Genomic DNA, 17,354 nt, shown 5'->3' on the forward strand with positions numbered 1-17,354 from the left:
TGTTGCCTGTCAGGCAATTGGGGAGCCGTCAACTCAGGTGCCATTGGGCAGGGTTCAGAGATCTGTTTCCTTTTGTTGTCTGTTTTATTCTTAGGGTAGTGACAGCATTCTGTAGTTTGCCGGGTGGGGGCCCCCGCAGTTCGCGCATTTGGCTGGTGAGGTCCTGGGTTTTGAGCAGGTTGCTGTGGGGTGGTTTTGCCCACATTTGAGGCATTTGTAGTCTGCTCTGCAGAGTTTCTGTGCGTGTCCGTACTTCTGACATCTGTAGCACTGGCCTGACGAGGCTCTTTTTCTTAGTGGTTCTGTTGTGATTTTCAGGCCACAGATCGTTGTTAAGTTGTATATGTTCTTGTGTGTGTTAGGTATCTCAACGAGTACTAGGGGCATTGGACTCTTGTCAGCCCGTAGCATTCTGCTAACTTTGACAGGTGGGAGATCGTGGAGGCAGAGGTCTTCAGCAATTTCATCTGTGCAGATGTTTTCTGTTACTCCCCTGAGTACAACTTTTAGGTTTTTCTCCGACTTCAGTGAGTAAGTATGATATTTAATATTTGACTCGTCCATGGTTTTTGTGAGGAGTCTGTAGTCGCTTACTGTGGTAGGCTGGATTTTAACTCCGTCGTCTACGTTTTTTGCCCAAGAATAGGCAATTTGGTGGTTTTGCATAATAGGCCTAAGGGCCGTCCAACGTTCTTTTTCCCGTAGAACAATTGGGGGAACTTTTTCGTTGTTGGGCGTGGGGAGGGCAGTGTTGGGGGCATCTTCTTCCATCCCCTCGTTTATCTGAGTCTCCGCTGTTTTACGTTTTTTTTCGTGCATGGGTTTCTGTATCATGTTTTGGAGTGGGAGCAGAGATTATCAGGTTCATCTTCCCTTCTTCCCCTGATGTTGAGTTGTCCCCTTCTGTGGAGTCGTCTGTCGCTGAATATAGGTTTAGAAACCCTGGCTACTCTACCTCAAATTTCTTCAGTTTTTTGAGGAGGTCGAGCGCTAGCTTCTTATCCAACGATTGGATAAAGTCATCGGGACTTAAACTGGTCATGTTTGAAATATTCAAATATATGCTTACCTGAGCTGGATCTCAAGGATTTCCCTATAGCGTATAAACACAAAATATAACACACTAAAGGACTATCGCGAGACCGCAATCATTAATTAACAACACAATCATCAGCTACTTGATTACCTTCACTTTCCGCTTATATCAAAAATCTGAATCAACACTCCGAATTATTCATAACAACTATTTAAATCACTCTCTATGGAGAATAAAAAGACAGGGAATTTATTTATATCATTCCAACGAAATACTGATATTGCGTGATTGGATCGAGATCAGGCATTATTAACATAACTTTTTAGAGCTGTATTTCTCTTGAATTCTGATACACACTAGCCCCTATATAGATCCCACCTTTTACTTGATATGTCATAACCAGCAAAGATGGTCCTTCATACCCATAAATTCTAAGTTGTGAAAAACTGGCATAAAATATACCTTCATATTTTTCGTGGAAATTAAGCCGAAGACAAATTAGGATAGGAATTGGGATCTACTGAGAATTATACCAATAAAAAAGTAACGTTGGTGAATTATTCAAGTTCGAGCATTCAAGAAATTAAGTTTGTATTTTAAAAAAAAAAAAAAAGTACAAAATACATAGATGCAACGGATGCTTTTTTAAAAACCAAACTTCGCAGTTATAACTTGAAAAAAAAAAATGGCAGTAAGTACTTCATTGCTACTTCGGCAAGTCCGGGATAGTGCAATTGCATGTAGTCAGGGCCGCTTTTTATCACTTGGTACTAAATATGGTACGTTGTGAGAGCTGCGTCGCGGTTCGGAGTAGGTATATTCCATACTGAAATCTCTCACTCTCTCACACACACGTATCCAAAAGCTAAGGACGAGCTACAATTTTTTTCTGTATATGACAGAAAAAAAATATTTTCACTACACCCAAATGTGGATATAAATGTATTGCCAGAATATTAATAAATTACTACAAAAATGTGTTAAGTTTCGTAAAAACTAAATGTAAAAACGTTTAAACGTTTTTTAAAATTTCCTAAGGAAGTAGTGAAGGAATTAATGTAATGTACAGTGCTTACAGAAAACTGTACAAAGAGACATTGCAGTATGGAATATATCCACCCCGAACTGCGATGCATCTCTCGCAACGTTGCATCATGTTTAGCACCAAGTGATTCAGGAGTTCTTAAGGCAAATTGGCCCACTCTTCCTTGAAAGCAAGGATAAGGTCCTGTTTTGTTTTTTGGAGGAGAATTTCAAGCAGTAATGCGCTCCAAACATGTTCTCTAGGGGGTTGAGATCTGGGGAGCATGCTGACCACTCGATTCGATTAATATCCTCGGTCTCAGAAGTATCGCCACTGCTCGTTTACGGCATTGTGTGGCATTGCTATCCATAAAAATTAATTATTTTTCCCCCTTCCGCAGTTTCCTCATAAGTAAACCCTTCGCCCCCCCCCCCCAAAAGTGCCCTTAAATACAATAATATATATATATATATACATACTAGGGGATCTTCCCCTGGCGCCCATGTTCCGGACTGGTAGACTGGTTCTCCTTTCATTCTGATGACTCGACACTCCGGGGATACCCTGAGTGTCGAGTCTTCAAAAGGGGGGGATAGGTCCCCTGGCACACCCCCCCCCCCCCGAGTTCCGGACTGGTAGGCCGATTCTGCTTGAATTCTGATTACTCGAATTTTGAAAACTCGAAAGGGGGCTACCGCCCCTGTCGCCCAACCCCCCCTGAGTTCTGGACTGGTAGGCCGGTTCTCCTTGAATTCTGATTACTCGAATTTTGAAAACTTGAAAGGGGGATTCCTCCCCCCTGGCGTCTACAGCGCCCCCACCCGAGTTTCGGACTGGTAGGCCGGTGTTCTCCTTGAATTCTGATGACTCGATTTTTGAAGACTCGACACTCAGGGTAGCCCCTGAGTTTCAAAACGTTTCAGATGGGGATTCCTCCTCCCTGGCGTCTACAGCGCCCCCACCCGAGTTTCGGACTGGTAGGCCGGTGTTCTCCTTGAATTCTGATGACTCAATTTTTGAAGACTCGACACTCAGGGTAGCCCCTGAGTTTCAAAACGTTTCAGATAACTTGATTAAAAACGTTACACAAAAAGGCATATCATTTATATATATATTAATTAATACAAAAACCCGGGTTTCCAAATTTATTTTTCCCTTTAAAACACCCCCTCCCCCACGCGCGCGCTCCCTTCCCCCCTCGTTATAAACAACCTTCAGCAGGAACATGAAATTTGAAGACATCCTAGTATCAAAACAAGGTATGTACAAAATTTTTCCACCTCTTTTATTCTGCTATAATTGCCTTCTATACTCACCCATAATGCCCTAAAGTATATACTCTTTTTTGAGTAATTATAGCCAGTGTATTTAAAATAAAGGGCACTCCTAAACAAAAACAGGCTATAATAGTCGTAATTATAATAATGAATTCTTTGCCCACAGCACTATGGAACAATCGAACATCATGATTGAAGAACGTTGCAATATTGTTCAGTAATTCAATTTGCTAGCCGGCTCCATTCAAGCATAGGTATGCTGATATCTCGACAAACTGGCAAGACGTCTGCACCAAGTAGGACTATACGCTCGAATGTCCGTAGTCTGCATCTCTTTATACACCTCATCGTAGAACACGTTTTGTGGTGTTGTGTCTATCAAAATGTACTCTTCACAGATGAGTCGTTTTAGTCTTTATTTCGATTCTGGACAACATTTGATCTGGCATGAAAGTGATACTGCTTACCATCATGAGAATATTCTTGAAAGGGATAGATCCAATTCTTTGCCCACAGCACCATGGAACAATTGAACATCATGATGAAGAACGTTGCAATATTGTTCAGTCATAGTCCCTTTTTTTCCAGCACTTGTAGCTCGGGGTGGTTTTCGGCTTCGCAGATATTGGTTGGGTGGCTGTCTCCACATTTCATACATTTAAACTCAGCTTTACAGTTTCTGGGTGTGGCCAAACTTTTGGCACCTGTGACATTGCCCAGAAGATGCCCTTTTCCGGAGTGGCTCTGGTGTGATGATGAGCCTGCAAATTGATGTTAAGTTGTAAATATTTTTGTATATGTTGTGGATCTCTACAAGGACTAATAGCATAGGAGTCTTGTCGGATCTATACATTCTGCTGACCTTTATAAGAGGCAGACCCTGTAAGTTAATCTCAGCAGCTCTCTCTCTTCTGGATCAATATCTTCAGAGACTCCACGGAGGACCACTTTTAATTTTTTTTTTTTTTTTTCTGAACTGAGTGAGAAGGTATGGTACTGAATACCTCTGACGTCCATTTCCTTTTTTAATTTTCTATAATCTCACCGTGGCGTGTTGTATCTTGATACCCTCATTCACATTTTTGGCCTTTGTGTAATCAATTTGTAAATAGATCTTAGAGCTGACCAGTGTTTTTCTCTTAGTATGATCTGAGGCACCATTTCTTTGGGAGAAGCAGTGGAATCCGAAACTGGGCTGTCTTGTTCCATTTCTTTCTTTGGGTGGTTCTACGGTTGTTTTGGGTGCGCGGACGTCTTCAATCTGAGAGAGTAGAGATCAGAGTCCAACTGTTCTTCCATTTTATCGGCGTCATCACCTGTGATGCTTGCGCGGGGAAACGTATCGTAAAGTTTCACCTTTCCTGGCCAGTTATTATTAAGCAGCTCATCTACTCTGAATTTACGATATACTAACTCAAATATCGTCTCATCTATTTGTTTTTCCAAGTCTGTCAATGTCAATGTGAAGTGTCAGAAGCTTAAAAAAAGAAAAGAAAAGAAAAGAAACGCCTACTGTACAGTTGTAGTTTGGCCGGTATTTCCCCAAAACTTCGAATGTTTAGGATAGGATAAAAGCACTAACATAAAATGACGAGATCTTCGAAACTCATCTGCAACAAGTATCACGTACAAAAGTCCCGAAACTCATATTCTTCAAACACAATTCGCTTAGCGTAGCCTTTTATCCTATTGAGTGCTACCACGTGACTCCTTTGTTCGCGATTCTAAAATTTGAATGCGTAACCAGGGCTGCCGCGTGTAGGTTGCAGGTTGTTCGCAAGGGTAGCTAATCAAAGGGCCGGCACTGTGATTGATTATATATAATAAAATTTATTTTTATGGCACTATTTAAGGAATCCTAGATATAGATATAATTCTGGGATTCCTTAAATATAATGTCTGTATGATGTATCCGGCCTGTATTCATTTAGACATAGTTATAGCTGCGATTGCACGAGTCTGGTATTGTCGTTGTGTTATTTTATCTTCGTGATCTTACGTATATTTGAATTGACTGTTTTTCGAGAGACGCCTACGAATATAATGCTAACGGTAAGTGATATTTATTATTTTGTAAAAGGTTGTAGAATTTATCTAACAGTATCAGTGGCTTCAGGAGAAAGAAGTTTCTCAAAACTCAAAATAATTATTTACGATCAGGGCAGACTCTACCTACGGTGCAAGAGGTGCATTTGCAGGGGGCGGCAAAGTTGGTATAAGCTATACGAAAAATAAGGGAGAAGGGGCGGCAAAATATGCTACTGCATGGGGCTACCCTGTTTACGATCAACCATAACCCAAGAACGTTTAACATATTTGGCTATAATTTCTATAGAAAACGATATTATGGATAGTTTAGACTTGGGTGAATTAAAAATTTTGTGGCATTAAAACCACCAAGGGTACAAATTTTGTGTTATCACGTACCTTATAAAATCGTAATGATTTTATAAGGTACGTGATGTTGTTGTATTTATAAACTTATGTATATATATGATTCAAAATGATTTTGTTATGCATAATTATATACTTTACTTTTCATATGTAGTTTCCTTGTTTTGTTTTCTGTGGTTATTCTTGTACTTATTACTGTAATAAATATGTATTATAATTCAAAAAATGTTCCTTTTTTAATTACTTTCAAAGGGGGCGGGATTTTTAAAAGTTTGCACAAAGGCGCTCATATACGGCCATTTACATGTGTAAACGTGTTGTAGTAAATCATTACTAGATTGCATGTCAGATACGAAACTGATCGAAGACGATCTTTAAAAAAATACAATAATAACAACCTATTCTTTCAGAAGTCTGGAATAAAAATGTTCCTGTACAGCATGGCACCCACATCCTGAGGCCCCCCCTACCTGTCGCTAAGGTTAAGGACAACACATTGCTATACAGGGTTTAGGATCAGTTAGTTTAAATGATAACACAAAAGTAATATTTATTTAAAAACTACCAACATCTACATAATACATACTAATAATAATATTCAAAATTACTTAAGTATATTTTCTAGTTTTTGTCGACGCAAATTTGTCAATAATGTCAGTAAAATCAACTCGCTTAGCCAAATCATTTTCAATGCACAAAATTGCTTGGTGATTAAGTCGTTTTTGGCTACTTATAAATGTTTTGGAATTCTTGAAAGCTAATAATTCGTAGTATCTCTTGCTGCATGTTGTTTGAGATTACTCTGGGCCAAGTACTGGGGTCATCATATTTTATATCAGATTTCTCAACAGAGCCTGCAACTGAAGCATCAACTGTATTCTTCCATAGTCACTCCTCCTGCAGGTTTTTCACTTGCGTCCTTTTCTTCATTTGCAAGAGGTTCACATGTAACAGTCGCTTGACTTTCGACTGCCTTATCAGTTTCGATTTGACACTGATATTCTGTTTGGATTTCATTGCCACAAACATTATCACCACCTTCACTATGATCAGTACTGGGAACTATGTCGTTTTCTTTTTCAGATTTGAAAAATCTGGTTGTGAATGGACGACCTGGCGATGTTTTGGATTCTCTCTCGGATTTAAGTTTCCTCTTCTGAGATCCGGACTTATGTTTGTACTTTGGATCAGACATTGGGATTTTATTTATTTTAACTACAACGTCTTTGCTTGCTTGAGAGCAATTTATATAAATATTTTTAATATCTCAAATTTGGATTATCCGAAAAGAAATAATAATTAAGGTTGTTTCTTACAAAAAAAAATCATAATTAAAAAAAAAGCTTTATATTTTCTTTTACTTACTAACTAGCAAAATTTTAATTAAAACAAGACAAATTCTTCTCAGATAAAGAATTTTGTAGAAAATTTTCAGTTTCTTGAGATCAACTTAACCAACTAAAACTATCAAATAAAGCCTTCTCTTTTACGAATAAAAGAGAAATTCTCTCAGCATCCGTAGCATACGCACCAGTAGAGTAGTGTGCCGGTAACGACGGCATAGAAAGCACGCTAAACGAACGTAAACCGAAAAGTAAAGTAAATCCTTTAGAATGGGAAGTTCAGAGCGTAACCTTAAGTCTGAAAAGATGGAAAATGGGTTGAAACTATTGCAAAAGCTAGTAGTCCCTCTTGGCACATATTCGTTCATATTTTATAAAGTTTCTTTTTGTCTTTTGTTAGGCTCACTTAACTTGCTGACCCGACAAGACGGGTCCCCCAAGCTAGAGCCCTGTCCATGTGGGGCCATGCTGTACAGTGATAAACATCCAATTTCCAGCAGACACAATTCTGCAATTGCAAGAAAAATGTTGCTTTGTAGCACGAAACACGGTACAGAGACGATTAGAATCTTTATGCTAAATGCAGTGATAATGCATAAATTAGAAAAGACAACGAATGAAAATGAACCAACTTCTCTCCCCTCCTACAGGCACTATATACAAGTAAGAAAAACACAGTATCTAACTAAATAAGTTGACCTATTTCAGAATTTCAGTAGCACAAAACATGGATGGTCACTTCCGGATTAAGGAGTGAGCTGACCGGGCACTCGCCCAGTGTGCCAAAACTAAGGCGTGTCGGTGCTAGGTTATTTTGCACCCAGGGCCGTATTCATGGGTGTGCGAACTGTGAGGTGGCACCGGGCCCTGCAAAGCGCAAAAAATTTGAAAAAAGAAAATTATTTTTTTAAAATTATTATATAAAAAAATATTATTATATAGAAAAATATATATATATAATTTTACGACCAACTATTGTTGTTATAGTAAGCGAAATAAGATCTTAGCGGTAGTATTTGGAACTACTCTAAGATATTGTTATATATATCGTTCTATATATACAAAGGGTGATTATAAAATAACGTCAAGTGTTCAGAACCCTCTAGCGAGTAATGTATTGGACTAAACACACAAATATTCGGTAGACGTACACAGTGGAACATGGGCATTCGATTTAACAAAGAAAAAAGTACCAAAAGTCGCCAACAGAGGAAATTTTGGCGCTGCCAAATTAATTTTAGTAGGTGTGACTAATGAATGACTAAATGGCAAATGAGAGACGGCACACATCAATTTCAGGACGTTTATTGTTAATTACAAATGAGGTTCAATATGACCACCATTCTGATGTTCCAGGAACTGTATACAGTGTACGACATTTTCCATAGTAGCTCGCAACATATCGGAATTGATTTGTCTCACGTGTAACGTTATTCGATCTTGGGAAGTTGGAATGTCGTGTACATGTTCTTAATACACAATGCTTTTAAGAAATCCCCACAGCCAAAAGTCACAAGGATTGATATCAGGCAATCTCAGTGGCCATGGCGTGTGAAATGCATGACTAATGATTCTTCTGTCAGAGAAATGTTGTCGCAAAACACGCTGTACTTGAAGTCCGATGTAGGGTGGTGCACCATCCTGCATGAAGATGGTCGAATAGAGACATCCTATTTGCTGAAGTTGTGGAACCACAAAGTTCTGTAGCATATTGGCATACCTGTTAGCATTGATGGAACAGGTCACTGGTCCATTTTGGCAATTTTCCTCGTAAAAGTATGGACCGATGATAAAAGATGCCGTAAATCCGCACCACACTGTGACTTTGGGCGAGTGGATAGGCATCTGCAGACACACGTGCGGATTAGTTGCAGCCCAAATGCGACAGTTGCATGTGTTAATATCGGCATTCAAATAAAAGTGCGTTTCATCACTCCATAAAATCTGCCATGGTCATGCATCATCCACTTCCATGCACGTTAAGAATCTCAAAGATAAGTCGATTCGTGTGGTCGTATCACCAGGGTGCAATTCTTGAACATGACTGATTTTATAGGGGTAAAACTTCAACATCTGATGTAGGATTTTCCACACTGTTGTGTATGCAATATCCGTTTGCCGGGATATTGCTGGTGCACGAGCAATATCCCTGCACATTCGTCATCTCCTGTTCCACAATAGCAGTTGCAACTGGTTCAACTTGTTGGTGATTGATTGGTTTGCGTCCCCTGCCTACCTGCACTGCTAGAGTTCCAGTAGTTTCAAATCGCCAAATCAGTTTTCGTAAGTTTGTTACACTAATTGGTCCTTTTCGTAAATTTTTCATACGCCAAAAATCATGAAGATAAGCACTGACATTATTGTTCTGCTGATAATAGAGTTTGACTAACAAACCACGCTTACGTAAGGTAAGAGGCATCGAAAAGCAGTTAGTCTACGAATGAGAAGAAATCTCACAGGCTTTCCTTTTATTGAATGATCGCTCACGAAAAACACGATAGTGCAAATTAATGCATTTTACTCGGTAAACAGCGCCAAAATTTCCCCTGTTGGCGACTTTGGGTACTATTTTTTTTTTCGATAAATCGAACTCCATGTTCCACTGTGTACGTCTACTGAATATTGGTGTGTTTCATCCAATACATTACTCACTAGAGGGCTCTGAACACTTGTCGTTATTTTATAATCACCCTGTGTGTGTGTGTGTGTGTGTGTGTGTGTGTGTGTGTGTGTGTGTATTATAAGATAAACTGACTAAAAATCCGAGAATTATAACAAAATGAGATTTATTTTAAAACGCACCATGTTTCATCATGATTGACTTCATTAGGTGTTAAGAACATAGAAAGCTATTAAAAGACACTGAAAAAACATTGAGATGCTCTAAAGCTATACAATTATAAAGCTATAATATTAGACTGTAAATTACAGTTATTATGAACTTGAGCTATAGTCCATGTTAAAGTTCTATTGTTGTACACTTGTGCGTGTGTGCAACCACGCGATCTCCAGTATCTGATAGTAGAGCTGAAAGAGTCAGGCAAATTATAGCTGAGATTATTGTTCGTATGAAGAGGGTTCAAGGTGATTTCTTTTAACTCGACAATGTAGCGTTCTACCTCATCGTGGCAAATATGTAGGTTTGAAGTTGTTGTCCAATTTACTTCATGTTGGCGGTTTTCGTTGTTCGTGTTTATTGAAAACATGACATGGCCTGATAGGGCAGTAGCTCTGGTTTTCTTGCAAGCAATGTCTCTCTGGTGTTCCTCGAGACGTAGGAGGATAGATTTCTCCGTTTGACCATAGTAAGGTTTTTCTGCACTCACATGTGACTTTGTATACACCTGGGAATTGTAGAAGGTTGTGAGATTGTTTGTAGTTGCTGAAACTTGATCTTATTTTTGGAAGAGTCAAGAAGCACGTTTGTATGTTAAATTTCTTTAAGATTCTACTCAGTTTTTTGGATAGTGTGCTGATATATGGCAAGGAGATATAACCTTTGGAGTCATCCTGTGTCTCTACGTTGATGGTGGGATAATTGTTTGTTGATACTTTTTAAAGAGCAGCCATTGCTTTTAAAGATCCATTTCAGATGTTGTAGTTCTTTTTTTAGTTCTTCTTCGTTTGACAGTACAGATCTTGCACGATTCACAAGAGTTGATATAATACCCAACTTTTGCGCTGGATGGTGATGTGAGGACGCATGCAAATATCTGTCTGTTGGCTTTCTAAATATAGAGACTTGTATTGATTCAGGTGCTTGGTGAGTTTAACATCTAGGAAACAGAGGGAACTATTTTCTTTAATCTCCATGGTCAATTTGATATCCTGATGGAGGTTGTTTAAGTGGTTGAGAAACCTGTGAAGATTCTCAATACTATGCTCCCATATGAGGAACATATCTGATATGTTCCTCATATGGGAGATATGTGAACATATCGTCCACATATCTAAGCCAAATTCTTGGTTTTAAACTAAAAGAGGAGATTGCCTTTTTTTCAAAATCCTCAATAGAACCAATAATCTCCTACAAAAGACCACAGAAATTCCACGAAATACATGGCTTTCCATCCGTTCTTTACACCCACTCATTCCAAGGTTATGTGGTCTCCCTAAGATACACAAAGAAAACTATCCACTGAGACCTATAGTAGACAGCATTGACTCGCCCACATACAGGTTATCCAAATATCTGGCGTCATCGTTAAAAACTTATGCGGGAAAATCTTCTTATATTAAAAACTCAACAGATTTTGTCTCTAAAATCAAGAACTTAAAACTCAAATCTTCTGACATCATGGTGAGCTTTGACGTGGTAGCACTCTTTACCAACATTCTGACACAGGAAGTTCTCCATATTTTAAAGAACAAGATTTCAAATAAAATGTTCTCGCTCTGTAAACTCTGGCTATTTTGAATTCGAAGGTAAACTTTATAAACAGGTCAAAGGATTAGCTATGGGAAGCCCCTCTCTCCTATATTAGCCAACGTTTTTATATATAATTCCGAAATATATAATATATTATGTAAATAAGTTTTTTTTAGGAGTAAAATAACCAAGTTTATAAAAATTACTTGGTAACTCTAAAATGTGTGTGTGGAAAGTATTTTACCTTGGGTATAATAAATGTTAAAGATACCAAGCTATTTTAAACCTGGTTTTACTCCATTTCCCAAGTAAGCAAACAGACAAACAAGTCAAGTTTGTGCCTGCACGTATTAGAAGTCTAGCTGACCCTCAAAGTAGTGCAAGTCAAGGCAACTCATGGTAAAAGTAGAATAAGCTCTGATCACTATTCTTAATATTTACCCTTAATGCACAGCCCATCTCCTTGAGGAGATGTATGATGCGATGTATTAAAGGCAGGGTGCCACTACCCAGACCGGTTTCGACCTTATGAATAAGTAAAGCAGTCTCTAAAAATTCGGACGATCCCTAGGCCAGTCAATTGTGGGCATCCACCCACCACCACCACAGAGCAGAACTGCTCATATTCCGAAGAAAAGCATTCACCAACAAAGCCCCTCACCGGGCCGCGCTGGAAAACACTTTCCTCGGAGACTCAAATTGCTCCCTTAAGGCAAAAACCCTAAGAGAGCGTACTCATAATAGCCCTTCACCGGTTTCACCCTTTTTTGAGGTCTCATCAGTGGGAGCCAGGCTAGAAATACCAAGATTTTAGTAATACAGAGCTTATAAGTATTTTAACCTTATTAAATAAAAATCTCTGGATGAGATATATATGTAGAAAGTATTTTACCTTGGGTATAATAAATGTTAAAGATACCAAGCTATTTTAAACCTGGTTTTACTCCATTTCCCAAGTAAGCAAACAGACAAACAAGTCAAATTTGTGCCTGCATGTCAGGCTTCTCTGTTACAAGTCTCTTTTTTTGCTCAAAGTTTTTTTTACATTCTTCATGTTAATGAAGCAGCCTGCTTGTATATATTTTTCTAAATGCATTTATAAGTGCTTTCTGTAAGTTAGAGTATTTTAGTATTTTGATTGTTTTCAGAATTTAACTAAATTGTGTAGTAATGAATGCTAAAGATTTGTTCGCAATGTTTTGTTGCAGAGATGATGCACTTTTGCCCTTCATATATCTTATTTTTATGGATTGTTATTGCCTGTTCCTCAGTAGATGTGGAGCAACAGCAGCCTATATCATCTGATAGTAACTCTCAAAACGAAGCTGAAAAACATGGTTATTATCAGCAGCCAAGTCCAGAACAAATAAAAATCCATCTTGGAAAATTAGTAGATGAATATATTGATAAAAACAAGGATAGTTATATAACCATAGATGAACTGCGTGAATGGATAAGAAATGTCCACCAGAAAATCATTCAAGAAAATGTGGAACGTCAGTGGGCTTATTATGATCCTCAAGTGCAAGATGTACTATCATGGGAAGGTTATCATCCAGAGCAGAAACAGGTGTTAACTTGGGAAAAATACAAGAATATTACATACCCTGATCAAGGTAATTTTTGGATTTTAAGATACAGTATTCATTTATGTGCAGTGAATTGTAATCCCTTAATATTTGCATATGCCAATTAATTTTCTACAATAATAAATTTTCTTCTTGGACTGACTACACCTCATCTTTCCTGGAGCAACCACATTTCAACTATAGCTTTTGCAGCTGCCAGAAAAACTTTTTTGCACAAGACACTTCACAACTGCTAACTCTATACAAAACCGAAATCTGCTTAGCCATGGAATATTACTCCCATATTTGGGGTAGCGCACCAAAATCCTCTTTAAGATTGCTCGATTCTGTCTGGAAGAGGGCCATCCAGCTAACTAATGACCCCTCTCTCACTTCAATCCCTCTTTCACAGACGTTCCGTTTCTGCCTTGTGCCTCTTCTACAAACTTTCATGGATAGTGCTCTGCTGAATTGCCCACTATTTTTCCTCCACTCTCCTCCAGAATCATTAAAACAAGAGCCACTGCTAACCAACACACTTTTACAGTCCATCTTGAAACTCACCTAACCGACTTCACTGCCTCCTCTTTCATTCCATCTACTTCTATCCTTTGGAATAGTCTTCCCCCACTCTGCCTTCCCCAAAGATTACAATCCACAGCTGTTCAAGGAAAATGTGAATATATTCCTCTTGCCCACACCATAGCACTAACATGCTATAGGTCATGTGGCCTTTCATGTGTGGATCAGATTAAAAAAACAAAAGTAAAGAAGAAATGTATTTATTGCATTTTAATTTTGTTGAGAGAAGTACATGCAGTCATGATTAACTAAAATTATTTTAATAAATGATCATTCATTAAATTGATCATAATAAATTATCAATATCAGATGTGCACAAAAGAAATTTTTCAGTACATGAGAAAAAAACATGCAGTCTCCCTTTCCTAGACACTCTGATTACATGCCAGCCTGATGGATCTCTGGCTTACAGAAAACCAACCCATACAGGTAGATGCATACACCAGCAATCACCCACCCCTCTCTCACAGCAATATGAGATTATAAAAACCCTATATCACAGGGCTAAATTTATTTCTTCAGATGACAATGCCCTAACTACTAAACTTAACCATATCCTTAACACTTTCTTAGCCAATGGCTACAACCCAAAAAAAATCCAGAAAATATTAAAACCAGTTATCCACAACCCCCCCTTCCCCCCTAACAAAAATATACAAAAAAAAAAAAAAATGACCTGACTACCTGTTACAAACCATATAAGCAATTGGTATCCCTTATCTGCTCCACCAAAGACCAGCCACTTCCCCTAGACCTACCTGGAGTATATCAGGTCCCTTGCAGTTGTAAACTGTTCTACTACAGTCAAACAGACAGGACAGCTAATGTCAGGATATCTGAACACAAATACTACATCCGGTTTCACCTTACAGCCCCTCAGGATTTGCTGACCATGCACTAGATACCCACCTCAGAATACGTTGGAAGAGTCACTTTACTACACCACAGTAAATATAAATGAAAGATTATTCCTGGAATCAGCCTCAGCTCTGATATAAAAAAAAATTGCAAAAAAAAAAAAAAAACTTCCCGAACCTCAACAAATTTGGATGTATGAGACTGCCCCGAATTTGGGAAGCTTGTTCTTCAGCCTCATTTGCTTGTTGTTAGCGCCTGCATGCACATATCATAGTTTCATCTTCCCAGAAGATGGCAGTGTAACATTGCTGAAATATAGGAAGGTATTGATTAAAGCTTTTCAATTAATATTCTAGTATATGTTGTAATTTCCTGAAAATTTTAGTAATACGGAGTAGGAGGAGAACAAGGGATCATCTCAGGAAGTAGTGTAAGAGTAGTATGGTTATATGGAGACTAGGTTCTTTGATTTCAGAGTGGTGAGTGAGATGCATTGCCAGACGTAGTTGTAAGTGCTTTGATGGAGAATGAGTAAGGAGAGGTATGATAGATATTTTATGTATAAAGAATGATGTGGCTCTTCTCAGATGAGTCTGACTCCATGAAGAGGCCCATATAATAATAATCAGGCCTCGACAAATGATGCAAAATCCATATTGCACAAAAAATGTTCCACTTGCCCAAGATTCCACTCTCCCCATTTTTTTAATGATATTTCCCAATAAGTCAACAGTAGTTCCATAAAGTGATTATTATTTCCTGACCTCCATGGAGTTCAGGAAATCTCATTGTGGGAGATCAGCACAAAATCTATCATACCACTCCTTAAAATCATCCACTGTCAGCACGTTTACTACTCTCTCAGGCAATGCATTTCATGCTCCAACCACTCACCATGCAAAAAACTTACTACTTACCCCTTTTACTCACCATTCTCCTTTTGCAGCTTCCAGGGATGATCCTTGTCCTTGCTCCTTCACCTCATTCTACCATGTGAAAAATCTCTTCTGTTAACACAATAATTCTTCAATAGCTTATGTCTTGATTATATCTTCCCTTTGTCTTCTATCCACCAAACTCTACAGTCTTCATGCCTTCAGTCTGTCCTCATAATCAACATTGCACAGTCCTGACATCATTTTTTTTATCCGTCTCTGCACCCTCTCTGAGATTACTTCATCCCTTTCAAATTCTGGTTATCAGTTCTGAGCACAGAAAACCAGATGTGGTCTGACCAAAGCTTATATAATGGGACGACCACGATACTTTTATCTCTTGTAATCAATGTCTTCACAACCTTTGCAATATATCCTCGAAACTTTAAATCTGTATCCACAATTACCCCGAGATCCTTTGCTTCCTCCACCTCTTCCAGTATAACCCCAGCAAGGGAGTATGAAGTATCGCATCTGTGGATCTCAAATTTTAAAATGTTATGTTTAGTTGCATTAAACAGACATCCCATCTGTTTGTCCACCTTTCCAACCTATTCAGATCCACTGGAAGAGCCAAAACATCAGCAATGTTACTAATAACCCTCCAAGCTTCACATCTACAAACACCTAAATTCTCACTGTAGTCATGTGACAATATCATTGACATAAAGATTGAAGCAATGGTTAGAGTACTGAATCCTGTGGAACTCCTCTTGTAACCTTCCTCCTCCCTCATACTGCTCCCTCATATACAATTCTCTGATATCTACCAGAAAGCCAGTCACCAATCCAATCCACAAACCTGATATCCAAACCCATATGTTGTGACTTAAAAATCAGCTTGTCATTGTAAAAGGTTACCAGATTACTAAAACAGAAGTGTCCTTTAACAAATTGATGTTGACATGCATAAATAATATTGCCTTCATATATACCCTATTCTGTATACAAGTCCTTAACAATTTCTCCAAAATCTTAACTTAAAGAAACACAAATAGGCCTATAGTTTGATATCTCCATTCTACTGCCACTCTTTTGCAAAAGTACTACCTTGCCTTCCTTTCACTCTCCAGGAATATGTCACATTCCAAGAACTACATTAAACAGCCAAGCTAATGGCATAGTCATTTCCACATTGCTATAAAACATCTGGTGAAATTTCATCTAGTCTCCCTACCTTATTAACATTTAACGTACTCATTATTCGAAATACATCCGCTTCCTTCACTTCTATTACTTCATTACTCAGGAATATAGCCTGTTGTACCAGGATAGAACACTGTAAGCAGATCACATAGCTCAACTATGTCATCTGCTTTTGTCACCCAGTTCCTAATTCCATCCAACAAGGTAATCTGTCCACTATCCTTTTTTCCTCCTCCTCTCTATATAGCAAAAAAAAAAAGAAACTCCTTGGGATTCTCCTTGGATTATAGTGCCAAATATGACATCTCAATCACAATCAAGGTTCTCTGATGTTATGACCAAATCCAAAAATTCAGTTCCCTTATTATGGCTGCATGCTGTCTCCTCCTATGTCAAGTTTATGTGATGATGTCCCCTGTAATGATCACTTGCTTTGCATTTGCCAAACTAATTTGCCTAAGCATTTGCTGCTCATCGCCAGTTATATTTCCTGGTCTGTAACAACATCCCACTGAATATCTTATCATATAAACATCTATATCTCACACCATGCACTTTCAAAAGTCATTAGTGTTATCTCTTTGATTCTCCACCTTGAGAGGACACAATTCATCTCGTATCATAAGTAACACTCCACAACCACGTTTATCCTCTCTATCCTGCTAAATATGCTTTAACCTTTGATTTCCATCTCTGTTTGAACATCAGTTAACCAAGTTTTACTGATAGCAACAACCTTTGAAGAAGCTGAGTCATTCGATGCCACAGACTCATTCTGTTTTTATTTCTAATGCTCCTAGTATTTGTATAGAGAAAACCCAA

The 17,354-nt window shown here is 38.4% G+C and overlaps 1 protein-coding gene across 2 annotated transcripts in view; it reads left to right on the forward strand.

Annotated features, from left to right (window-relative positions):
- LOC150102842 (calumenin-like) overlaps nucleotides 1-17,354 on the forward strand; it is a 58,509-nt gene that overhangs the window by 27,618 nt on the left and 13,537 nt on the right. The window contains exons 1-2 of one of the 2 annotated variants that reach the window (XM_090398244.1): nucleotides 5,140-5,389; nucleotides 12,652-13,059. In XM_090398244.1, the coding sequence (XP_090254370.1) occupies nucleotides 12,654-13,059 (406 nt within the window). In that variant the 5' untranslated portion in view covers nucleotides 5,140-5,389; nucleotides 12,652-12,653. Of the gene's footprint in view, nucleotides 1-5,139; nucleotides 5,390-12,651; nucleotides 13,060-17,354 lie in introns of those variants that run through there. The other variant, XM_090398243.1, reaches the window with a different exon arrangement.

The sequence above is a fragment of the Typopeltis vanoorti genome, chromosome 9 (genome assembly GCF_054136105.1).
Source record: "Typopeltis vanoorti isolate ZY-2024b chromosome 9, IOZ_Tvanoo_1.0, whole genome shotgun sequence".
NCBI lineage: Eukaryota > Metazoa > Arthropoda > Arachnida > Uropygi > Thelyphonidae > Typopeltis > Typopeltis vanoorti.